The following is a 26,385-nucleotide window of genomic DNA, read 5'->3' on the forward strand; positions in this document are numbered from 1 at the left end:
ATTGTCTGTTCACATGCGGAGCGTTGCGCGTCGTGTGTGTGTGTGTGTGTGTGTGTGAGAGAGAGAGAGAGAGCGGTGTGTGTGTGTGTGCGCGCGTGCGTGCGTGCGAGCGAGAGAGAGAGAACGAGCGGTGTGTGTGTGTGCGCGTGCGTGCGTGCGTGCGAGCGAGAGAGAGAGAGAGAGAGCTCTGTGTGTGTGTGTGTGTGTGCGTGAGAGAGAGAGTGCGAGACACATCACAGTGGAGTCAGCTGTCTTAACCGTGGCTTGTGTACTGCAAACACATTTTAGTCAGCACATCAAAATAATAAAATGCACTAAAAGAATAAAGTGTACTTTAAAGCGTGACAAAAACAAAGATTTAAAATATTCTTTAAAGCTTTAAATTCGACATATTACAAAGTGCACTTTTTTTCTTTAAAAGTGTACTGAAGTTTGTTAAGAACAGTTATGAAAGTGTCAATGAAAGTTTTTAAAAATATACTTTTAAGATGTAAAGGGTTAGTTCACCCAAAAATTAAAATTAGCCCATGTTTTACTCACCCTCAAAGCATCCTAGGTGTATATGACTTTCTTCTTTCAGATGAATCCAATCGGAGTTATATTAAACATTTTCCTGGCTCTTCCAAGCGTTAAAATGGGAGTAGGCGGTGATGTAGCAAATTAGCTCAAAAGGGAAATGTATATAAATAATTACAATAAAGTATATCAGCCTCCAGTAGTAACTGTAGCTGAATTAATATTGTCATCAACTAATCTGTTCATCCAGAGAACATTCAGTGTAATTTCATATCAACTCTAAGAAAGGAGTTGGCCACAAAAAATAACCCTCTTACAGTATTAATGCATTAGAGCAGGTAGATTCATCGGAATCGAAAAAGGGACATTATTCACAAGCGGTGACAGAATCAGAATCAAAAGTTTTAACTAAACACTAACACATAACTAGTCTAAACAAACAAACTAATCAACATACACTCACGCGTACATACAAAGGGGAGCTAAAGTGGATGAATGAAGCCATTAGAGAAACCAGAGAATGCAGTTATGGAAAATGAGTCAGATCCACCTTAGTTAAAAACCATCAGTGCCGTTTTACAACGGGGTCTACAGTACAGCTAATACTAAACCTCTGTTTCGTTTAGTTAAATGTACGATACTTGCATTGCCTTGGTCGTTGAACGAGTGTAGTCTCGGATGAAAGTTTTGATGGTTTGAAGGTTTGGTGGGGTTGGAGTTCTTCACGTTCTTCCAGGTTTGAAGGGTGATGAACTCCAAAAGATGTTATTCTGGCTCGGTGGTGATTGGGAGAGTTTTCTCCCAGATGAAGGTGATGAGAGAAGAGCGCAGAGCTCGAGAAAAGACGAGGCCGCAGCCTGGCACAAAACTTGGGGGTCCAGAAGAAAACTTCAAGCTCAGCATCTTCATCTTCTCAGAATCTCAAAGAACTTTAGACTGAGCTGTGTCGTGGCCTACCAGGCGTGCCAGCTCTGGGACTTAGCAACCAGAAGATGGGAAGGTGATAAGAGATGAGTGAAGAGACTAAAAAGTGAGGCGGGTCACTGAAGTGAGGCCTTTTAAGTTTTGTGGAGGTCACACCTCTCGAGGCTCAAAGAGCCAATGGTGACTTACACTTTTGGAGGGAAAGTTTACGACTCTTTGTCTCCGAACATGGTAATGTGCATATGTAACTGGATTGGATGTTGATGCAAAGACTACTGAAGATTCTTAGAACACTAATATGTTGCATAAGTATCAACATATAATATAAACTCTCAATTAGATCATCCGAAGACGAATTTATAGAGACCAATCATGGTATAGGTAAGGTTACGTGAACGAGTGGTTCTATCATAAGCATGCATCAAACAGTATACAATATATAAGACAATATTCAAGAACAGTAATGGTATACACAATGACCTGAGGATATGCTTGTTCATTGACAGAAAGGTTTTTCTATGAATTAATTAGAGAAGAGTCCATTTTTATGGGCATTATGTGTCTTTCCTAAGGGGAAATGGAGTGAGAGTTGCTCTGCCCGCATTCCTTTGAGCAATACAACTAGTGTTATCAGAAGATTTGTCTTTGGTTGCCATGGAACCAGAGGCCAGTTCTGCCTTTTTGAGGTGTTAGATGCATTTCGGGGGAAGGCTCCACAGACCCTCACAGTTGCCTTGTTGGTGGAGTGAGGGCGTGTTAGGGATTATTTGTTAAATATAACAAATAGTTGTGCGTCTGATTGGTCCAAACGCTAACAGCGGATGTTTTTATTCAACAGTCCAAAAGTAGTCAAATAAAGTGTGCGCATCCCTAATAAAACGTGCCTCACATGGCATCGGGGGGTGAATAAAGGCCTCCTGTAGCGAATCGATGCGTTTTTGTAAGAACAATATCCATATTTAAAACGTTATAAACACTTTTTTTCTCACTTCTGCTGACTGTCATACGTGCAAGCCGTTCCGGCGGATGACGAAAAAGTGTTCATAACGTTTCAAATATGGATTTTGTTTTTTTACAAAAACGCATCAATTCACTACAGGAGGCCTTTATTCACCGCCCTCCCCCCAGAGCCGTGTGAGGCACATTTTATTACAGATGCGCGTGCTTTATTTGACTGCTTTTGGACTGTTGAACAAAAACACCTACCTACTCCCATTCTAACGCTTGGAAGTGCAAGAAAATGTTTTATTATAACTCCGATTGGATTTGTCTGAAAGAAGAAAGTCATATACAGCTAGGATACTTTGAGGGTGACTAAAACATGGGCTAATTTTCATTTTTGGGTGAACTAACCCTTTAAGTATTAGGTACACTACAAGTGCACATTCAGTACAATTGAGTGCATATCTTTTTAAGCCCTGCATTTTGTTTTCTTTAAAAATTCATAATTTCAAAAGAAACAAACATCTTACTGCATTTTCCTCCTCCTGGCTGTTGCTGGCGTCTTCGCTTTTGCGGTACTTGTCTGATGAACGCGAGTCTCTCTTCCGGCTGGTATCAGTTCCCTCCATCGGCCTCTCACCATCTGTAAATGAGACAATGACCACACACATTCACTTTATATTTCATCAGCAGTATTATTGGTTCTCTATCATTACCATTTATATTGCATACAGCACGCAGAAATCATGAGCAGCCATTATAGTGACTCTTCTTAGCCATTTAAATCATTCTTAGAGAGAGACAGCAAGAGAACACATGGAAATGGCTACAGCTGGGGTGCAAAATTAACACTTTCCAAGTGCCAAATGCAAATAAAATTGCCTTTGGCAAGAAAATGAATAAATAAACACACCTCTCATACACCTGGACGCCAGCAGCTGTGTAGGCAAGTATTATGAAAAATGCCTGAAGAAGGTCTTTGACCAAAATGTTGTTTATCAAAACATATTTGCAAGCTACAACACTAGGATTGCTTATTATATTTTTTTCACTATTTTGGGGAGTAATACTGCCTTCCAGTTAGCTGATGGCCTTACAGAGCTAAACTTTGACTATAAGCACAAGTTCTGGTCCATATCACAGCTTATTCAATCTGAGAACTGCCCACATAGACAGGAAGAGACTGTCTGACATATACAGCAATCAAACAGTTTCTTCGCTGATTTGAAATGCTAAAACCAGTTAGCCTAACTTGGAACTGCAACATAAGAAACTTGTGTGTTGTGAATTAATCAAAAAAATAAATAAAAAGATAATAGGATTCTACTGATAAACTTGAACCGCAAGTAAATTCCTACGTCATCTTTGGTTAATACTGAATAATTTTAACTATTTAAAATGATTCAGTATTGAATAATTGGTGGAAGTGTTATAAGTGTTAAGACAGTTGGCAGAAGTGATATAAAAGTGTTTATTACGTTTGAAATATGGATATTTTTCTTACTAAAACGCATGGATTCACTAAAAAAGGCGTTTATTCACCCCCCGGAGCCGTGTGAGGCACGTTTTATTATGAATGTGCGAGCTTTATTTGATGACTTGTGGACTGTTCAACTGCAACACCCGCTGACTGCAATGATAGAGCTTGGAATGGCCAGGACAATTTTAATATAACTCCGACTGGATTCGCCTGAAAGAAGAAAGTCATATACACCTAGGATGCTTCGAGGGTGAGTAAAACACACGCCAATTTTCATTTTTGGGTGAACTAACCCTTTAAACCTAACCAGCTGTGTTAACAAAACACTTGCTGAAGCATCCATGACAGTAGCTTGCTTTTTACAACTTTTTTGTTTTTACAACTTTTTTGTCTTAACTCCTTTTTTTTGGAACTTATACCTGAGCTCTTCACATCACAAGTGTTGCTGTACCAGGGGAGCTACTGAGCGAGTTTACTATGTCCGAAAATTCATACATGCAGAGCTGGTACTGTAATGCAAATGTGAAAATGTATTAGTTTATAAATCATTCACTATGCTAAAAGTGATTTGAGGACAGTACATAGTATTGTGCAAGGAATCACACAAAAAATAAATAATTATTAACTGATAATCTAACCCTGTAATCACTTTTGGAAAGCTGTTCGGCCAATCAATGTGAGGACCAGAACTAACTATTGCAAACAATGCATTAATGCGGAAAAAAAAAAATTTGCCCAGCATTTTCACCATCAATTGTCAATTGTCACAGTAAGTTAATTTTGGACTGGTTGCAGCCCAGAAACCAGTGCCACTAGGTCAGTGACACACTTTGGATGGATTATGGGATTGTCCTCCATTGACTGCTATTAGGAAATGAGGATCACTTAGGTGACATGGCGAAAAGCTAGAAGGATATACTTGGAGGTGTGCTAACATCAACAGATGGATAAAAGATATTTTCAGCAGTCAGATGAGGAGAGGGACTACAAGGTAAATATGGCACAAAATCCGCCTTGGCAGAAGCTCCTTATAAAATGTGTCAAGAGAATAAAATATCATTGCATGAGTGCTATTGCCTGTGGGGTGATTACGACTTTACCTCTTTACAAACACAGTCACACATACAAGGAGCTAAAACAGTTTAAGAAATAAAATTGTGCTGTAACCAGAGGGAATAAAGCAATAAAATATAATGAATGCTTCTCCTATAATAAAAGATTCTCTTGATATCTACTGACTATAGAGGAAAGGCAGTTTGTGGTCACAGCCTGGAGGTCTAGGATACATTATGTATGCACTTGCATGTGCATAGTAGGGCTGTCAAAAAAAATGTGAATATTCGTCGAATTTAAAATAAAAATCCACAATTTTAGGTGTGCGTTAAGGAGGCTGCTTTTTCAGTTGCACACGAGATGCGATGACGATGTAAGTGTCATTACATTTTAATGTTTTTGTTAGCCTATCCAGTTGAAGCCACTAGATGCGGTGCTGCTGCGTTGTTGATTACAAATATTGCGGGAAAAGAGAACATCAATGCGGAGAAGATCTTGTTTACGTCAAAACTGAAACCAAACCGTTCACACAGAACGCATATTTTGCGCATCTATCACCGTTGCACTCACGTCTCGCACAAGAGAACCGCATGTTTAGAAAGCCATGTAAAATTCATGCAAGTTCAACTTTGAAAAAACATATCTCGGGACTTAGTGACGGGTTTTTCCCCATCCCACTGCAACTCGTGTTTTTGAACGAAAAATGTACTCTGTGTGATTGGCGTTCGCCCTTTTGTATTAAACTATGAATGCATACATGACGCTGTCTTGTTTATAGTTGTTTAAAAAAACTTAATTATAATTGGTTTATAAACATTATTTTAAACATTATGCACTTTTTTTCACAGATAGTCATGTTATCTTATGCTCGACGCTCCCTCTTGTGGCCTCAAGAGAAAAGCCAAAAGCTTTTCGTTACCCTAACTAAAATTCTGCATTTTAAATTTGAATATAATTCGAATTTTGATAATACTTAAGCACAAAATTCGAATTTAGTTTTTCAGCCATTTTGACAGCCCTAGTGCATAGTGTGCATGTGTGTGTGTGTGTTTGTGTGTCATTGCAAGTAATATAAGAGAGGGCCTAAAAATGAACAAATATTGTAAACTGGGCCTCAGAAACGCATAGGCCAATGTATTCTGTTGCACCCATTGAATGGCTGGAAGTATTTGGCACCATTTATTTTAATTGCAGTAAGTTATTATTAAAGGTGAAAGTCATTTTAAGTAATTTTTCGATCTCCAATATGACAGTGTACCTAAACTTTTTACTGACACCTAGTGGTGTGGATGCAACATCAAACAAAAACCGATGTTTTCGTTTAAGAGTATATAAGAACAAAAATAATTGCATTTGTCAGTCAAGATGAATTCGTTGCAAAGATTGAGTTTGTGGAAACACATTTAATACCATTTACGCAAACAGTATTTGTCTGGTCATGTGATTTCAACATGGCTGCCACCATATGGTGAATCCCCTTTGCACAGAATAAAGTGGCTTTTTCTGGGCAACTGATATGACTGAAGTCATCATCTCATTTGAGTTTACTGTACATCTGTCAAAAACACAATTAATCCCTTTAGATGTAAAGTTTTTAGTGTCAAAACATGACTTTAAGACAATGAGTGTAAGCTACTACACTCCTCCTTTGACATTTATTCTACTCCGAGTGAGGGAACAAATGTCAAAAAGATAAAATAACAAAAGCAAAGCTATCACAGGTATACAAACTGCAATCTTGAGTTGCCAGCAAACTGTCAGGGCCACCTCAGAAATTCACTTAGTGGATTAAAAACATGAGGATGAGCTCCAGTCACAGCATGAGTATCCGTATCCCACAAGGTCTTTGTTATTGCAATACCTTGACCAAAATAAGGGACATTTTAATAGTGGCTTTATCACTTCATTACAAAACCCCCTTATTTGAACATCCTTGAATTTGTGAATTTCACAGGGATCGCCACCAAAAAAAATCTCTTCACCCCTAACTGAAAATTAAGTGGTTATAAATTAATTCCAAATGGAGAGCCTTCGGTAAATGTCATACTCTCAATTAAGGTATATTAGCATCAGGGAAACTAGCAGAAATGACATTTTAACATAAATAAAATCGACAGAGACAGGTGCTGTGCTCCCAAGGCACTGCCTTCTATGCAAATGCCCATGCTTAAATATTCATGAGTTGCAAAGCAGAAATTAATGGAATATGCAGCGCTGTATGCAGTATGGATTTTGGACTGTTTTACTTTTTACCCACTTTGAGTCCATAAGGTTTGGTTTTCTGCCCAGTGAGTCAAGCATTTTTGAATCAGCTATGAATTTCAATACATTACTACAAAATACAAAATTGCTGCAATTAAATGAATTTTGTATCGATGTCTCATTTGTGGTCATTAAATCTAGACACGGTCCCACTTTATATTAAGTGACCTTAACTACTATGTACTTACATTTAAATTAATCGTTTAGTACAATGCACTTATTGTGTACATACAGTTTTTACATTGTACTTATATATTTAAAATACATGCATGTAATTACATTTATAATTACACTGTTGACCCATTCCTTACAACTTAACCCACCCTTAAACCTATACCACCAAACCTGTCCCTAACCATACCCATATCCAACCTCAATAGCAGCAAAAGTGTTTTGCAATTCAATATGAACACAATAAGTACATTGTACTTATTTTTTGATGTAAGTACATAGTAGTTACGGCCATTTAATACAAAGTGGGACCTTAGACACTTGAGTAACTTAAAAGATTCAATCCATCACAATTATGCCACACGTTGCTTAAGGTACCCTGTAAGTTGCTCTAGATAAAAGCATCTGCTAAATGACTATACTTACTGAACCTAAATTGAGTGCTTTCAGAACATTGTTATTTGTGCAAAAGACATAGTAACAAAAAGCACTGGTCTGCATTTTCAATCCTCTCAAACTGGTCTACTCATTATCAAATGCATGAACTGAACTGACAAACTGCCAGGAGATGTTGTTCTATGAAAAAAAAAAAGTATTGGTCAATTTTCTAAGCAGAATTTGCCCATGATATGATTTCTGTAGCTCAACTGGTAAATCATGCAGCTAGCAACACCAAAATCAAGAATTCGATTCCCAGAGAACATGTAAAATTATATGTATACCTTAAAAGCACTCTAAGTCACTTTGGATAGCAGCGCCTTGCTTAAACGTAAACATCATGCAGTTACACGGAAACTGATGGCTTGTGTTGCCTTCATAAATATACACTTCTCCCTGTGGAGAAGAAATAAGCACGGCTTGATATGTGGTTTGTTTAACACTATAGAGCTGAGTCTTTGTGAGGCACACTGGTATTTATGAGCGGGAGCATGGTGTGTTCAGATATTTCAGAAAAAGAAAAATGGCTTTCTGACCTGGTTTCTCAGCTAGTTCAGTTGTTAATGGGCTTGATTAAATTTATTTTAATCAACAATAATTTGCAAAACAATTTTGGAAGCACACTGTGAAATGCAAGGATTAGCATCTGGGAAATTCACATCCTAACAATGCAATAAATTTGGCATTATAAACATCTGCCCTTTAAGCCAGTCTGTGTAAACACAATTTCAATAGCATTAAGTCCAGTAAAAACAAAAAAGCTTAATTAGAAGCCAAGCATATTAAAAGGCTTCAAAGATGTGTTTAATAAATCACATACTGTAACAGGTCTCATAGACAGGCAGACAAGTCTTGAGAGCTACTTTTGCAAGCAATCCTTTAGTAATCTGGCAATTCTAGCACTTGGCCACAAGCTTTATTGCTGGAATGAAGGTGTGGAATGAAAGGAGGAGGGAACCGTAAACAGAGAATTCCTCTACCGAATACTATGAGGATTGAAAGAGGCTTCTGGATTATCCGAGATGGTGCCAATGTGTGAAGTAGTAAGAGCGCCGTGCATATCACATTTGGCCACAAACAAAGAGAAGGAAAGTAGGTTTTATGAAAATCAAATGCTTACAGCATAATATAGATGCTGCTTGGACCCCTAAATATCTTATTCAGATTCCCAACAGACATGCTAATTAACAATGAGCTACGTTTATTTCATCGTCACTGTACTAAACATGTTAACGCAGTGTTTAGTAGGAGATAAAAAGGCAGTAAACAAATGAAAGTGGCGTTAATATCACAGCAGACTCTAAGCATCAGGATTGGGACATGTTTTAATTGCACACATCAGTGGAGATACGAGCTCTAATTAGTCCATTAACTTTACAGTGAATTGTGAGGTTGGAATACGACTGAGGAGGTCAACCATAAGTGTGTATCAGGAAACACAATAATGGAGAAGTAAAGCTGAGAAATTCCATTTCAAGTTGTGTCTGAAGTGATTTCTTATTATAGAGTGCAGTAGTTTTCCAATAGCCATGTTTTTCGTATCCATAGCCTAGCTGTAGCACATATGCTAGCTAACAGTTTGGCCGACCAGGGAGGTTTATAATATCTTAAAGTTAGTGTTATATCCAGTAGCATTCCCACCATGAATTTTGATTTGTAATGTTAAAAGTAACTTTAATTTAGCCTAGTAGCGCATATTGCTAGTCTTGATGTGAACATGCAATGCAATCCAATTAATCCATGCAAGTTAATCCACTGAAAAAAATACTTTGTTTTGGAAATCTTTAATCACAATGTGAATATTTACTTCTGCTCTGGAATGGCATTCCTTCTCGGATGACGTCAGTTTGATGGCTTGGGCAGAATATACCGTTGGTTTGGAGATGTGCTAAAATAAAACCCCGCCCTCTGTTTAATATTCTCTTTTGCATTGAAATACATTACAATACTTTAACTTGGTGTAATAGCTTAGCATAGTGCTAACCAGTTAAAAGCTCTCGGCTAGTTGAAACAAGATAGCATGACAATTATCTACTATGACTTAGATCTTAAATCTTGCATATCTCTGGATTTACAGTAAGTTGTTTGAACTAGTCAGCTGAGCTGTAAATATCATGTGACTAATCACTATAGATCCATGACATCGCGCAACGCTGATTGGCTGATGGCAAAACAAGAACATGCCCAAACCATTTAGGCACGGGATATGGGATATTGCAAGTGATTGCACAGAATTAATAACTGACTATTTATAATTCAAAACATCATTTTCATGATTAGTTATGATTTCATATTAGGCGGTACCTTGTGAACCAAGTTGGAAAAGCAACTGCACATGGTAGTTTTCAGTCTGGAACAGCACTCAATGTTCTGTTTGGAGAGGATGTAGCTTACACCCAGGACACTTTCTTGTGTTCAAAAACAGCGCAACTGATAGAACGTAATGGAACAGAACACAGGGGATACATAGTTAGTTGAACTACATTTATTTTTAACTTGACAAGCCATCTTAAAAACTCATCTGACGTTATGTGTGCTTTGACCAACACTTAAAAATAGCACAGGCGGAACTTGCTCCATCAAGCCTTTCCTCCAGAGAAAGAGAGGTAGTACTTGGTGGTAGTGCATCTCTTTGCCAAGTCCACCGCCCCGTCCTGCTGCTTCTATTTGCAGGAGCAGATTCTGATAATGCAGCGCAGCAGGCCAGAAGAGTGAGCTCCTAAAATCTCCTTAATTTCCTGTAATCTGGGTCATAGGCAATGGGCCAGGAGTCCCACAGCCCCCAGGGCAGTAGACATACCTTGCCACACACACTCGCACAGCTTAACAGGCTGCAGCGCACACCCACATAACACATGCTTGACTGTGCCCATTCACATCTTGGCAGCCCTCTGAGATGCAGTAAAGGAAAGGACGTGACGTGTGGCCAAGTATGGTGTCCCATACTTGGAATTTGTGCTCTGCATTTAACCCATCCAAGTGCACACACACAGCAGTGTGTAGTGAACAAACACGCTCACACACACCGTGAAGGGCAGTAGACATACCTCGCCACACACACTCGCACAGCTTAACAGGCTGCAGCGCACACCCACATAACACATGCTTGACTGTGCCCATTCACATCTCGGCAGCCCTCTGAGATGCAGTAAAGGAAAGGAAAGGACGTGACGTGTGGCCAAGTATGGTGTCCCATACTTGGAATTTGTGCTCTGCATTTAACCCATCCAAGTGCACACACACAGCAGTGTGTAGTGAACAAACACGCTCACACACACCGTGAACACACACCCAGAGCAGTGGGCAGCCAATGCTGCAGCGCCCGGGGAGCAGTTGAGGGTTCGGTTCCTTGCTCAAGGGTCTCACCTCAGTCATGGTATTGAGGGTGGAAGAGAGCGCTGGATATTCACTCCCCCCACCTACAATCCCTGCCGGACCTGAGACTCGAACCCGTGAACTTTGGGTTACAAGTCCGACTCTCTAACCATTAGGCCATGACTGCAAACTGACCCTAAAGAGGTGCCGATATGTCACTCTCAGCGTGCAGTTTCGCTATGGCTCTTTGGATAGAGTGGATTAAATTAATTGAATATAAGCAGATCAAGCCAGTAAGCTTGATTAAATAACGATTAGTAGCTTGAAAACACTTTCGCTGCTCTGATGGTGGAATGGAAAGCGAATGGATTGCTTTCCGAGACAAGCAGAGCAGATGGCCGATGTGTGGGTTTATGCCGTTTGCTTGGTCTTGTCGGTGATAAAATTAAGGTTGATATGCTCTTTGGGGTGAAGGAGAACAAGGACTCTGCACTATTCACCTACAATCCCTGCCGGACCTGAGACTCGAACCGTGGGTTACAAGTCCGACTCTCTAACCATTAGGCCATGACTGCAAACTGACCCTAAAGAGGGTCAGTTTGCTGGAGTGCCGATATGTCACTCTCAGCGTGCAGTTTCGCTATGGCTCTTTGGATAGAGTGGATTAAATTAATTGAATATAAGCAGATCAAGCCAGTAAGCTTGATTAAATAACGATTAGTAGCTTGAAAACACTTTCGCTGCTCTGATGGTGGAATGGAAAGCGAATGGATTGCTTTCCGAGACAAGCAGAGCAGATGGCCGATGTGTGGGTTTATGCCGTTTGCTTGGTCTTGTCGGTGATAAAATTAAGGTTGATATGCTCTTTGGGGTGAAGGAGAACAAGGACTCTGCACTATTCTTGTCCCCTCATGTCTTGCCTCAGCGTCTTTTCTCGTCTCCTCTCCTCATCTCCTTCCTTTGCATATCCTTTTATCTCATCTTTTATCTCATCCTCATCTTTCCACTCCTCTCCTTGTATCTCACCTCCTTTCTTTCGGTCTTCTATCCATCCCATCTCCTCATCTATCTCAGTTCCTTATCTCACTGTTCAACTCCTCAACTTGTCCCTCATCACACCTTCTCTTAACTCTCTCCTTTCCTTTACTCCAGTCTCCTTATATTTTAGCTACTTTTGCCCATCTCTTGCCTCTCATCTATTTTATTTTGACTTCTCCCATAATTTATCCTCTCCTCTCCCCCTTTTTCTTCACATCGTCTCACCTCCTCTACTCATCTATTGACTCCTCTCACCCTTCTTTTCATATCTTCTCATAATTTGACTCTCACCTCATCTCACCTCCTTTCTTTTGCTCTTCTATCCATCCCATCTCCTCATCTATCTCAGTTCATTGTCTCTATTCATCATTGTGAACTCATCTCTTCTTCTCATATTTCATTTACATTTTGGGACTTCTCTTTTTTTGGGAACTCTTGTCTTTCCTTTTCTCACAAATTTTGGTCAACTCTTAATTCCTCATCTTCTGACTTCTCTCATCTCCTATTCTGTTGTCTTATCATATGTTGACTTCTCCCATCATTTCTACTCTCATATCATCCTCTCTCTTTTGTTTATATGTTCTCACTTCCACTCCTCATAATTTGACTCCTCTCCTCCTTTCTCTTTATATTGTCTCACCTCCTCTCCTCCTATTTTGACTCTACTTTTCTTTCCTCATCTTTCCACTCATCTTGTTCCCTAACAGAATCCTCTCAACTCCTCATCTCCTCATCATTCGACTCCTTCCACCTCCTCTACTCGTCTTGTTTTTCTTTCTGTCTCCAACCTATCTCTCCTTTGCTCTTTCATCTTGTATCCACATGTAAGCCATCTCAGCTCCTCATTTCTGGTCTCATTTCTTTATCCTTCACCTCCTCTCATCTCTCATCATAGTTCAAATGTTACTGCACACTCGTGAAATCGATCACTCACCAAAAACTCGCTTTGCTCCTCATTTCATCTCATTTGACTACCTTTCAAGTCCTCTCCTCATCTTTTGTCCTTTTCCAATCTTGATTGCCCTCCGCTCCTCATTTTTTGACTCCCCTCTCCTCATCTCATCTCGCCTCTTGTCTTTTTTCTTTATCGCTTATTCCCTCTACTGAGTTTTCATCTCCTACCACTCTTCACCTCATCTTGTCTCTCCTCTCCTCTCTTGCCTCATCTCATTTCCTCCCAGTTCAACATCTCTCTTCTCCTCTACTTTGCATGGCTTTTCTTTCCATCCATCATCTAGGAAGTTATGTTTCTGATCATTCAAATAGATTGGCCTAGTCCGCTCTTCTTGCTAACAGGGCCCAACATTTTGGCAACCCATTGCCCAGCAACCCAGGCCGGGAAATCAAAACATTTCCATCAAATTAAACTGAGGGACTTCCTTCCACACAAACTAGTCCTCTCACAGAAGAGAGGAAGTCTCATCAGAATGAGGTATGCGTAGCACAGACGCCCCTTACATACAAACACACATAAACACAGTTACAGCCAAACCAGTACTTGGCGCTCAGATGAGTGTTAGGTTTGTTAAGGCACAGGACGGAAGGCTGGACTCCAAACCCAGTGAATAAAGTCACGCCTCTCAGCGCCACACACAAAGAGAACCATTTATCTCCAGCCCACTGCTGATACAGATGACAGTGATTTTAACTCTCTCTCACACACACACAGCTACATTTATGGTCCAGTATTGAACAGGGAGAGAAGTGTGTGTCTCACACTTTGAAGTGAAGGTAAGTGATGAGAAAGAAACAGATCACACAACAATTTAAATTCTGTTAGTGAAAATATTTATGAGAAGGTTAATGAGAAGTGAACATTTTTCCAAATGTCTCCTTTTCTATTCCAAAATCAATGGCCAATATGTCTGTCTAATGCATGCTTACATATAAAAACAATGGAAAAGCAGTGCAGTGAAACATAAAAATGCATTCTGTGTCACACCACGTCTCCATCAGCTTGTTGCTGTCTATACTGGACGTGTCAATTCGAACATTCAAAATCCATTTGTCCTGTTGTTGCACCAATGTGATAAGTATGTCAGAAATAAACCAAGGCATCGTTTACTTCAAGCAACAATGTGCAAATGTAGACAGTATCTGTGATTGTACTGGGGTCTGTATGTTTTCCATAATAAAGGGAACGTAAGAAAGGTGTTCAAATGTAAGTGTGCATAAGAAATACAGAATGCAGAAAGAGAAAGACAGTCCAGATGTAGTGTATCCAGGCACATGTGGTAGCACTGAGATCTTCTGTGAAGGTTAATCATGCCCTCACTCAAATCAAGCAAACACAAAGGAGATGCCAATTTAACCAGAAAAGAAGAATGTTTAAAAAAAATTAAGTTGAGTCCCTCTTTCATCTGTAAGGCAATAGAGCAAGTGTCATTGAGGGGTGAAACTTAAAGCAGCCTTTAAATATTATATAAAACTCTAGCAAAAGGAACAGCTCTCTATAGCCATTTAAATCAGACACTAATTGAAATTCAACCAATAAAATATCAAAACATGGCTAGCCAAATAGCTATTTAGGAAGTGTTGTAGCAAAATGGTATGGAATGCCCACAATCGATCACCCTTATTTTTCAACAGAATGTTCAATGAAAACATCACATTCTGCTATTTCTAATCGACATTTGCACATATTGCAATTTTATGTAAGTTTTATGTTGGTTGGGTTGCAGTAGAAATCAAAATCGAACTGGTGAAGCATGATGTTTCTGAGTATGGAAAGATGATTCACAATTGTAGAGATGTTTGTCGCCCCCTTTGTGATTACTGGATCTGCCACCAGCAATTAGCATTTGATTGCTGAATTGCTTGGAAAATGCCATTGCCTCTCACTCGCTGTTTACAATGATTTCAAAGTCACGATTATGTTCGTCATCATTTTGTATCGAGTGTGAGGAGAGATCGCCACTGTTTTGGAGACAGCAGAACTCTTTAAGCTCTCTCGGTGCAAAAGATGGAAACTAGGAGGCAAATATAGCACTATTATTGTAAGCAGGGAGGAAGTTTCCATGGTTTGAAATCCACAACCCAAGGTAAAGTGCAAGCTTAACTCTGTGCCAGATGACATGGCTGATTCACAGAAAATACACTAGATTTATCAATTTCCAAATCAGGAAGTTTAATGTTCACAATAATCATTACAACAGTGATTCTGTCCAGTCCTATTCATGCAGGGTTTCATGATACTAAAATACAAAATAGCTTCTGTTTTCTAACATTGATTTATCAGAAGACATGACGATATAAAGCAACAGAAGATAAAATCTCTCATTATTCTTAGTGGTCGTCCAATTAAACAAGGCTGCAACAAGCACACTTTTTGCAAATATTGTTTCTCTACTTGCCCACCAGGAAATCTTATTGCTCCAAAATCACCCTGTTCCAATCAACCCCCTAGAGGGCCAATGTCCAGCACACCTTTCTCTATGGTTGTGCCCCCATACCCTTATATAGTGTGATATTTGAAGGGACAGCCATTTGTAGTATATCAGTAGACAGTGTTGGTGGTAATGCATTACAAGTTATGTAATCAGATTACTTTTTTCAAGTAACTAGTAAAGTAATGCATTACTTTTACATTTACAACTAAATATATGAGTTACTTTTTCAAATAAGTAACGCAAGTTACTTTTTTCCCCATTCATTTACTGACAGCTCTCCTGTCCCCATCCTGAGAGAAATTAGGAGTGACGTGCAGAGGAAGAGCCATTTCCTTTAGTCGTGGGTTATTAATTTCACTTTTGGCGAAACAAAGTAATGCAAAAGCAACAATGCATTACTTTCCATAAAAAGCAACTAAATAAGACAATTGGTTACTTTTTATTGGAGTAACATACTGCATTACTTTTGAAAGTAACCCCAACACTTAGTGGAGTAGTGAATGAGGGTATAGGGAGCTATTTCAAATACAGCCTAGTAATCCCGGAGACCTTAATTAGCTGGTTCAGGTGTGTTTAATTAGGGTTGGAGCTAAACTCAGCAGGACAGTGGCCTCCAGGAGCAGGACTGGATATCCCTGCTTTAAACTCAGATTATAAGTAAACTATTCTATTGTTGTCTCCCAAGGTCTCCTAAGAAATGTTTTGGAGAAACATCTGGGACAATGTTGGGAACTGAAACATAAAATATAAATACCACTAAGGGTCCTGGGCTATCAAAGAGCAACCTCAGAGGAATAAAATCTACCTCTGGGTGTGACTCTGGTGGTTTTATAAATACATTCATACACAAGCATAATAACACACACATACGTGGAGATTTATGGCTGTTGTGGCAGGTGTTTATTCCACTGTCTGCCTCTTCTTTCTCTAACAGTCTCTCTCCAGAGATTCTCTTGAGCACCTGTAGACAGCAGCTGTCATGGCAGTCTCACACATCACATTATTAACGAGGCCCTGTCCTTCTACACACCCATACTGTCACTGGACTTCACACAATCACACAACCATGCTCTCACTTGCTCGGGTACAATATGAACACCAGACAACTGGAAAATCTTGCTCTTCTTCCATTACTCCAAAAAACATATACTTCCTCTAGGCCTCACCGGAAGTGTCACATTCTGAAAGCCAATTAAAGGCCAACATCATCAAAAAAGTAGAGTGTTGCAATGCAGTTTTCAATGGGTTCTGAGTGGTTGCTAGTGTGTTGCTATGTTCTGAGTGGTTTATAACATGTTACAATGCAGCTGCTTTGATATTGTGAGTGGTTGCTCCATTGCTATGTGGTTGTAAATGTGTTGTGAAGAGTTTCATATGTAGCTATCCAATTGTTATGGAATTTACAAGAGTAGTGGTTGCAAGGGTGTTACTATGAAGTTGTGAAGGTGTCTTAATTGGTATTGCTATATTAGGGTGTTGTGAGTGATGTAGCGAGCGGTTGCTAGGTCACTGTTATTGTTGTTAAGGTGTTCTGAATAATTCCATGTGTATCTATGCAATTGTTATGGTTTTGTGTGTGGTTGCCAAGGTGTGGTGACAAGAGCATTTTGAGTGGTTACTAGGGTGTTACTATGCAGTTGTGAAGGTGTCTTAAGTGTAGCCATGCAGTTGCTAGGGTGTTGTGAGTCATTCCCAGGACACTGTTATATAGTTGCTAGGGTGTTTAGGGTGGTTGCGTTGAGCATGCAATTATTTTCTGGGTGTTTAACTGTTTATTGCTGTGTGGTCACTACCTTGTTATGGGTGGTTCCCGAGGCATAGCTTTGTGGTTGCTAAGGTCTTTTGGCTGGTTGCCAGGGTGTTACAATTCAATTGCATAAGGGTTCCAGGTAGTTGTTAGTGTTTTGTTAAGTAGTTGCTAAGTGTTTTAAGTAGTTTATAACATGTTGCTTTGTGGCTGCTTTGATGTTGAGGGTGGTTACCAGGGCATTGCTACATGGTTGATAAGGTGTTCTGAATAGTTTAGTGTGTAGCTATGCATGTGTGGGGTTACCAGGGTGTGGTTACAAGAGCATTTTGAGTGGTTGCTAGGGTGTTACTATACAGTTGTGAAGGTGTCTTAATTTTTGCATGCTAGGGTGTTTTGAGCGGTTCATAGGACACTGTTATATAGTTGCTAGTGTGTTTTGGTTGCTACATGGTCATTGGGTGTTCTAAATAGTGTGTAGTTTTCCAGTTGTGTAGTGTGGTTGCTAGGGTATTGTAAGTGGTTGACAGGACATTTGTATACAGTTTCTAGGTTATTTGTGGTGGTTATTAGAGCATTGTGAAGATGTTCTGGGTGTTTTTTTTAGCATTTTGTTATGTGGTTGCAACAGTGTTGTTGGTGGTTGCCAAGGCATTGCTACAGGTATGTAATTGTTACAAGGGCAATTTGGGTGGTTTCTAGGGTGTTGCTATGAAGGTGCTATAGAGTTCTGAGTGGTTCTAGAATGTTACAAATGGTTGTTAGGGCATTGCTTCATCAAACACAATTAATTCAGCTAACTGAGGATGAGGCGAGTGTGAGGTATGCGTAGCGAGAGATGTGCAAGAGAATTACATAAAAAAATACCAATTCTCACTTTTAACTAGTTGCTTATTTGCATACATATTACTAGCATACTGGCTGTTTTTAGTACTTATAAAGCACATATTAATGTCTTATTTTGCATCACTTTATCCAACCCCATTCCTAAACTTAACAATTACCCTACTAACTATTAATAAGAAGCAAATTAGGAGTTTACTGAGGCAAATGTTGCAGTTAAATAGTTAGTTAATAGTGAGAATTGGTCCCCAAACTAAAGTGTGACCAAAAGCAAATTTGCATCCTAACCCAAACAGACATTCAACTATATTTTGAGCAGGTGCAAAATCGAAAATTAAATCTGTTACCATCAGCTACAACTCATCCAGTGTGTCCCCTCCCCTGTACCTCAACTGGAAACAGATCAGGGATCTGTTTACGTCATACAAACACTTCATATATCTCTCTCTAATGGAATAAAGCCCAATACAACCTGTCCTTCCCCTGTGCATTCATCAGTTCTCACCCTCACTGCCACACCAAACTGGCACTGCCATGACTGCTGAACTCTCTTCGCCTCACATTTGATTTTAGTGGTGTTTACCAAGGCAAGCATCTCTATTACTATTGCTCATACTCAAGGTTAGTGATTTCAACAAACTACTCACCCTAAGTATTAACCTTCAGCATGTAACTCCAACTTGTGCTACAGACATGAATGATATCTCAAATTGTGCAGCTTGTTGGGAAGAGATGTGTTATTACCTTTCTAAGCAATTTGACTCTTGCCTGGTGGACAAAAAACAGATTAAGTTACATTGAAGGCGGAACCTGAGCCATATCTACAGACTAGATTATCAGAGACTTGGGCCAGTAAGCAACCAACCAGGTAATCATGCAGAACACCCTATAGCAACCTCATTGCATCACACAAAAAACCACCCAGAACCTATCAACCACATAGCAATGCTTCGACAATGACCCAGAACGACCTGACTGCACATCATCAGCTTTTTACTAGATCATTAAATTGGAGCAAATAGGCCTAATTCTTTCAGTGGTTTTGATACTATAGACCTCAGCACTGTAATTCTCCTTTGTTGAGACTGGCTTGCATTCTTAAGGAAGTATTTAATGCTCAAGGCTGGTAACTGGAAGGTTGCTGGTTTAAACTCTATCAAAGAATAAACCCTATCTACTCTTAACATTAGAAAGAAATGTAGATAAAAATTAGTGAATTAGAATTAGTGCTCTGCATTTACCCATCCAAAGTGCACACACACACAGCAGGTTCAAGTTGTTGTCCTTAAAGTGATAAAGTGATAAGTGATAAAGTGAAATGTGGCCAAGTATGGTGACCCATACTCAGAATTAGTGCTCTGCATTTACCCATCCAAAGTGCACACACACAGCAGTGAACACACACAAACCGTGAACACACACCCGGAGCAGTGGGCAGCCATTTATGCTGCGGCGGCCGGGGAGCAGTTGGGGGTTCGGTGCCTTGCTCAAGGGCACCTCAGTCGTGGTATTGAAGGTGGAAGAGAGCGCTTTACATTCACTCCCCCCACCTACAATCCCTGCCGGTACGAGACTCAAACCCACAACATTTGGGTTATGAGTCCGACTCTCTAACCATTAGGCCACGACTTCCCCCATCAATTAAAGGGATCATTCACCCAAAAATGAAACCTCTGTCATTAATTACTCACCCTCATGTCGTTCCAAACCTGCAAGACCTTCGTTCATCGCAAAATAAGATATTTTTGATGAAATCCGAGAGCTTTCTGACCCTGCATAGACAGTAAAGCAACTACAACGTTCAAGGCCCAGAAAGGTAGTAAGGACATCATTAAAATAATTAATGTGAGAACAGTGGTTCAAACGTAATGTTATGACGCTACGAGAATACTTTTTGTGCGCAAATTAAAACAAAAATAACTAATTCATTCAACAATTTCTTCTCTTCCATGTTTCCTTTGCACACAAAAAGAATTACATATTGTTTGGAATTATTTTGAACTGTTTTTGCTTGTAAAGCTGGGCGGTTGATCTGTGCATATTTCTCTCCTGATTCAGACAAGACAACTTTTTCACTGAAGAAAGCAATATTATGAAGCTAAAAACGTCTTACGGACAATTCTTTTTCTTAAAAACACGCAAATGTTCGCTTCACAGGATGTTAACTGATGGACTGGAGTGGTGTGGATTACTTGTGGATGATTTTATCAGCAATTTGGACTCTCATTCTGACGGCACCCATTCACTGCAGAGCATCAATTGGTGAGCAAGTGATGTAGTGCTAAATTTCTTCAAATCGGTTCCAATGAAAAAGCAAAGAATCTGCATCTTGGATGGCCTGAGGGTGAGTAAATTCTCAACAATTTTCCATTTTTGGGTGAACTATTCCTTTCATGTAGGCTGACCCAAAGTCTTGTGGGTTTGAAACGACATGATGACAGAATTTTCATTTTTGGGTAAACTATCCCATTTACCCTAAAATCTGGTATGTGGTTAGAATTGTATTTAGTTGTCTAAACGTCAGTCACATATGCACAAAATAAGAAAAACATAAAGTAGACTATTTTAGTTATTAGGCTGTATGGGGCATTCCAAAAAACTGAACAAAACTGTGCTACCCTAACCGAATCACGCAGTGCCACCCACTGGAAAGCGGATCTGTTTATTTGAGGCCAAGAAGTGCACTGGACCATTCATGCATGCAGACGTATCACCGAGGGTTCAAATGCAAACCCCTACCAATTCTGTACAAATACTGGTGATTTGTATCTTATTTATTGAATATTGACTTTGTTGCACTAGGACTAGTATGTTGTGCCAACATCAGCCAAAAAACATTGCTCTTTTGCCATTTTAACATACTGGCTGTTTAATTCCTCAACAACTAATTATCATGTTTACATTACAAGCTGTCGGGATTACATCTTATTTTTTTAGGGATGGTTCCATTTGAAAATATTAGATTTTTCTGACTATTAATTCATGTCAGGCTTACAGGGTTAAACCACAACGCCACTGTCTCTGAACATTCCAAAAAACTGAACAAAACTGTGCTACCCTAACCGAATCACGCAGTGCCACCCACTGGAGAGCGGATCTGTTTATTTGAGGCCAAGAAGTGCACTGGACCATTCATGCATGCAGACGTATCACCGAGGGTTCAAATGCAAACCCCTACCAATTCTGTACAAATACTGGTGATTTGTATCTTATTTATTGAATATTGACTTTGTTGCACTAGGACTAGTATGTTGTGCCAACATCAGCCAAAAAACATTGCTCTTTTGCCATTTTAACATACTGGCTGTTTAATTCCTCAACAACTAATTATCATGTTTACATTACAAGCTGTCGGGATTACATCTTATTTTTTTAGGGATGGTTCCATTTGAAAATATTAGATTTTTCTGACTATTAATTCATGTCAGGCTTACAGGGTTAAACCACAACGCCACTGTCTCTGAACCCTAGTGAAATGCACATGACAAAGAAGGATTTCTACTGCCGCTGGCTGGAATGGCTCATTTGAGAGAGAGAGAGAGAGAGAGAGAGGAGAGGACGGGGTGGGAGGTGAGCTAATTGATGTCCCATCATTCCCCATAGAGCAGCTCTGGCCTGTCTATCACGCTGTCAGCCTGAATTCATCCAGGATAAAAGACTAGACAAGAAAAATAGAGGTCCTTTCCTTCAGCCTCGGCAGTCTGGAACAACCCCTAACAGCGGGAAAAGCCATCCAGACAGGCAATTCTGCTGTTAGACTCTATACAGCAGTCACCCAATTATTCTCCACCGAATACTCTTCCTGAAGGACTCGACTAGAGGCTCCGCACGCAACACACGAGCACAAAAAAAGATCGCATTTCAGGGTCAACTGACTGAGAGGGTTTCGTATGGAGCTGTTGGCCTATTCACATCAAGTCCAAGTGGTTCACATGAAAGAAAAACACGCGAGACAAGATCGCAGAACAGAACGATGAGTCTCTATGAACTGCTGTAGAACTGCTTTCCTAGATTCATTATTATTATTATTATTATTATTCAGATAATGAACAAAATCTGTACATGGCACCTCATTGCTCATTAATAAACACAAGTAAAAAATGGTGCCCTGTAACTGTTTGTGAAAAATATGTAGTTAAGTACTGTACACTTTTCAGAATGTGCACTTTCAACATCGCAGAGAGCATGATCATCATATAGTGAATGAAATATAAATGATTTACATAATATAAATGTAACAAAAATATATATATATATACATAAATGTACAAATCAGTGTTATTTTGGCATCATGGATGTACGATGATAATTGTTGTTAATATTTTGAATTAGATTAGATTTTAAGTTTTCTGTTTTAACTTAATATTATTTAAAGTTTTGTTCCGTTTTATTTTAATGTGTCTATATAGTTTAAAATTGTTATACTATACAACTTCAAATAAATTAAAATAAGAAATGTTGCCTTGGCTACTAGCTCAAATTAAATTAAAGTTATTTTAGCATCCTTGATATTCTAATATCATTTTGTAAATATTTCTTATTCAATTTTATTTTTAGATTTTCACCCGTTTTCATTTTATTTTTAAATAAAGTTGTATTTATTTTGTTGTGTTTTTGACATTTTTACTTTGTTACTTTTTTAAATGTCTGTGTAGTGTATTTTTTTAAGTTTTATAATTAGTTTATGTGATTTGAGTTATTTTAGAATTTAAACTCAAACAAGAATGTTGCCTTGGCAACTAGCTAAAATAAAATAAAAATTCCGTTTATATATTATATTTAAGTGATTTAAGTGTTTTTAATGGTTTTAGTTTTAGTTAACAAGAATAACTTAGCAATACACATACATAATTGTTTGTTAAATAACTTGTTAAAATGTTGACAATTTTTGCGATTTGAATATTTTACTTTTTTTCTCCTTTGACTTAAAGGGCCAGTTCAGTCAAAAATTCTAATTCTGTCATCATTTACTCACATCGCATGTCATTCCAAACCTATGTGCATTTCTTTCTTCTGTGCAATACAAAGAAAGATATTTTGAAAAAGGTCTCCATGTTTTTTGTCCATACAGGTCCAGTGTTATTTTGGACCTCATTGACTTTCATTTCATTGAAAAAACAGTTGAAACGCTCTTCCAAATATCTTCTTTTGTGTTCCACAGATAAAAGTATGTTTAGCAGACATGGCTTTACCGATATGTCAAGAATTTCTTTTTAGAAATCAGGTATATAGCTTCATTAATACTGAAGCCAGACACGTGTTTATCAAACATAAAGGCGGCTCGATTTGATTCATAAGGCATTTATGAATGCTTTACTATTGAAATATGATTCCAATTAACTTTCCATGACCTCTACAACTAATGAATACCATAAAGTATGATTAGCTGATATACAAAAGGGCTCTATAAAGGTGAAGTATAACCTCAGCTGTGTGTCTTCTCATCAAATCGCTTCATATCTGTTCATAAGGACAACAGGACACACGCAAGTTTGAATGCATTGAACTACAGCAAATGTTGCAATGCTCAGTGTGCAAATGCAAATTTCGTGTGGGATGCGAGCAGGTGGTGAGACCGAGCTGTGCATCTGAGGAAGAGGGAAAATAACAAATGCTTGCTAAGGTCAGGCACTAAAATACGTGTTACTGCTCAGAACTGTGGTTTAGCCGCAGGGGACAAAAACACTTTGTATTCAAACTGGCACCCGGATCACGCAAACAACAACAAAACTACAACCTGAGCCAAACAACGCTGCCTGAAGATGTTTATAAAAGACAACATGATGAGGAGATATACACAGCGTTTCAGTGCATTTTACCTCTTGAGCTTAAAGCTCTATAGACTGCTGATTTAGGACCCAGATTTGACATTGGACCTCATTTGGATGTTTTCGATGATGAGGGCATGTTGCACAGACTGTCCATGCTGGCACTTGCCAAATTTGGCTTCTAGCAAATGGCAGATGAATTCGCACCATAATAAATGGGAAGCTTTTCTTCTCACTTTATAAATCTAAGCCTATTAATGTTACTATTCTAACTGGGTCAATGACAAGTAAGAGTGTTCATGAAAAAGAAAGGAAAAAAATAAATAAGTATATATATATATATATATATATATATAGGAATAGGACCCAACAATGAAAATTTGCTGAAAATTTACTCACTCTCAGGCCATCCAAGATGAGTTTGTTTCGTCATCAGATTTGGAGAAATACAGCATGACATCACTTGCTCACCAATGAGCCTCTGCAGTGAATGGGTGCCATCAGAATGAGAGTCCTAACAGCTGATAAAAACATCACAATAATCCACACCTCTCCAGTCCATCTTGAGAAGTGAAAGGTTGTGTGTTTGTAAGAAACAAACCCATCAAGATGTTTTTATCAGCTGTTTGGACTCTCATTCTGACGGCACCCATTCACTTCAGAGGATCCGTTGGAGAGCAAGTGATGTAATGCTACATTTATCCAAATCTGTTCTGACAAAGAAACAAATTCATCTACTGTACATCTTGGATGGCCTGAGGGAGAGTAAACTTTCAATACATTTTCATTTTGGGGTGAACTATTTCTTTAGTAACATTTAAAATATATATATATAATTGATGTAGCAATGTAATAACAAAATATCCTGTTGTGTAATCAACAAGCAAAGGTTACTACACATCAATTATTTTCAAATTTTTTACAAAGTAAACAGTATGTTTTTCAAATACACTGAATTATGTGTAGTTGCACCACATTACATTTTAACTAAACTAACCTTGCCTTGTCATGAAAAAGTTTGCATGGGTCATTGTCATGATTTATTTATTTTTTATATTTTATTTATTTCTGCACATCAGCTGCACCATATATATTTGATTCGGTAAATAAAATGTTTTTTTTTTTTATATTAATAATATTCTAAGAAAGGTGATTCATTCAAAGGTTACCCCAAAATTGTCATTTTTAATCGCTTTAATTTTTTTTTATGAGGCTTCTGGTTCACCTATACAAGTCATCTCCATGTGACTCCATGTGTAATTTTTCCAAGTATTAAAATATTTAGGCATAATACTGTAGGTAAATACCACTGGTATTACACATTAAAAAAATACTTTGGTTCTTCTGACTAAAGAGAATTCATATATATTGAGTGTAATCAAAAGGCTCTTTTCATATGCTAGTGCAATGTCACACAATTACTGTGCTTTATGATCAATCATTGCTGTCACTTCTAAAAACTTGAGGTACTTGAGTGCATCTCCAGGTAGAACATATTCACCATTATTGTGTTCTCCATTTCCTCACCTCATTCACCTCTACTCTACCATTCAATTGAATCTTTTAGAATGCATTCACAATAAAAACCTCATTTCTTTTTCTCCAGTCACCAAACATTGATTTCATCTCAGCAAATAAGACCAATATCAACCATCATATCCACCCAAATTAGTTTGAGCACTGTTATTATTGCCATCTATTTGTGCTGTGTCCCGGTGAAATGAAATCTAAAGCTATAAGCCATTAAATCACTTTCAATAGGCATCCTATTTCACCAATGTAAACAAAAGCTAAAATCGGTGAACATTTAGAACAAAGCCCAAGGGCAGTAAAATAGAAAATCCCATTCCGAGATATAAATGCCTGTTTTTTTTTAGCATCAAGCCTGCGCTCAAAATGAACGTGAAGCATTTTTGGGTGAGCTGATGAAAGATAGCGAATGCTTATGAATGGATGCTGCTTTTAATGTCCACCAAAGAAGGTTGCTGTGTATCTCAAGGGCACGTCAATTAATTTAAATGGACACACTCTTAAATTAAGGGTTCCAAAAGGGTGGGTTTTCACAGTGATGCCATAGAAGAACCATTTTTGGTTCTCCAACGAACATTTAAGTGAACAGTTCTTAAAAGAACCATTTTAATAATCTAAAGAATCTGGAATGGAAAGTAACCATTCCAAAAGAATGATATTTAAAGATATTTAAAGATACAAAAGATATTTGCTTGCAAGGGTCCTAAACTAGAGGATATGCCGTTAACCAAATGGGAGGGGGGCAAATAGAATGACTTCAGTCTTGTTTTCATTTAACTGAAGAAAATTATCACCCAACCAGCTTTTGATGTCGTTTGCACAAGCAAGCAAGTCGGACAAGGACTTTGACCCAGGTTTAATTGACATATTCAACTGGGTATCATCTGCATAGATATGATATGGGACCTTGTGAGACTCAAAAATGTAACGAAGAGGGAGCATATATAAAGCAAACAAAATCGGGCCCAA

The 26,385-nt window shown here is 38.6% G+C and overlaps 1 protein-coding gene across 1 annotated transcript in view; it reads right to left on the reverse strand.

Moving 5' to 3' along the window:
- LOC107572880 (N-acetyl-beta-glucosaminyl-glycoprotein 4-beta-N-acetylgalactosaminyltransferase 1-like) overlaps nucleotides 1-26,385 on the reverse strand; it is an 87,960-nt gene that overhangs the window by 38,853 nt on the left and 22,722 nt on the right. Inside the window, exon 2 of the mRNA XM_016259305.1 lies at nucleotides 2,913-3,025. Within this exon, the coding sequence (XP_016114791.1) occupies nucleotides 2,913-3,025 (113 nt within the window). The remainder of the gene's footprint in view (nucleotides 1-2,912; nucleotides 3,026-26,385) is intronic.

Source organism: Sinocyclocheilus grahami, unplaced genomic scaffold (genome assembly GCF_001515645.1).
Source record: "Sinocyclocheilus grahami isolate Dianchi unplaced genomic scaffold, SAMN03320097.WGS_v1.1 scaffold1827.1, whole genome shotgun sequence".
Lineage (NCBI taxonomy): Eukaryota > Metazoa > Chordata > Actinopteri > Cypriniformes > Cyprinidae > Sinocyclocheilus > Sinocyclocheilus grahami.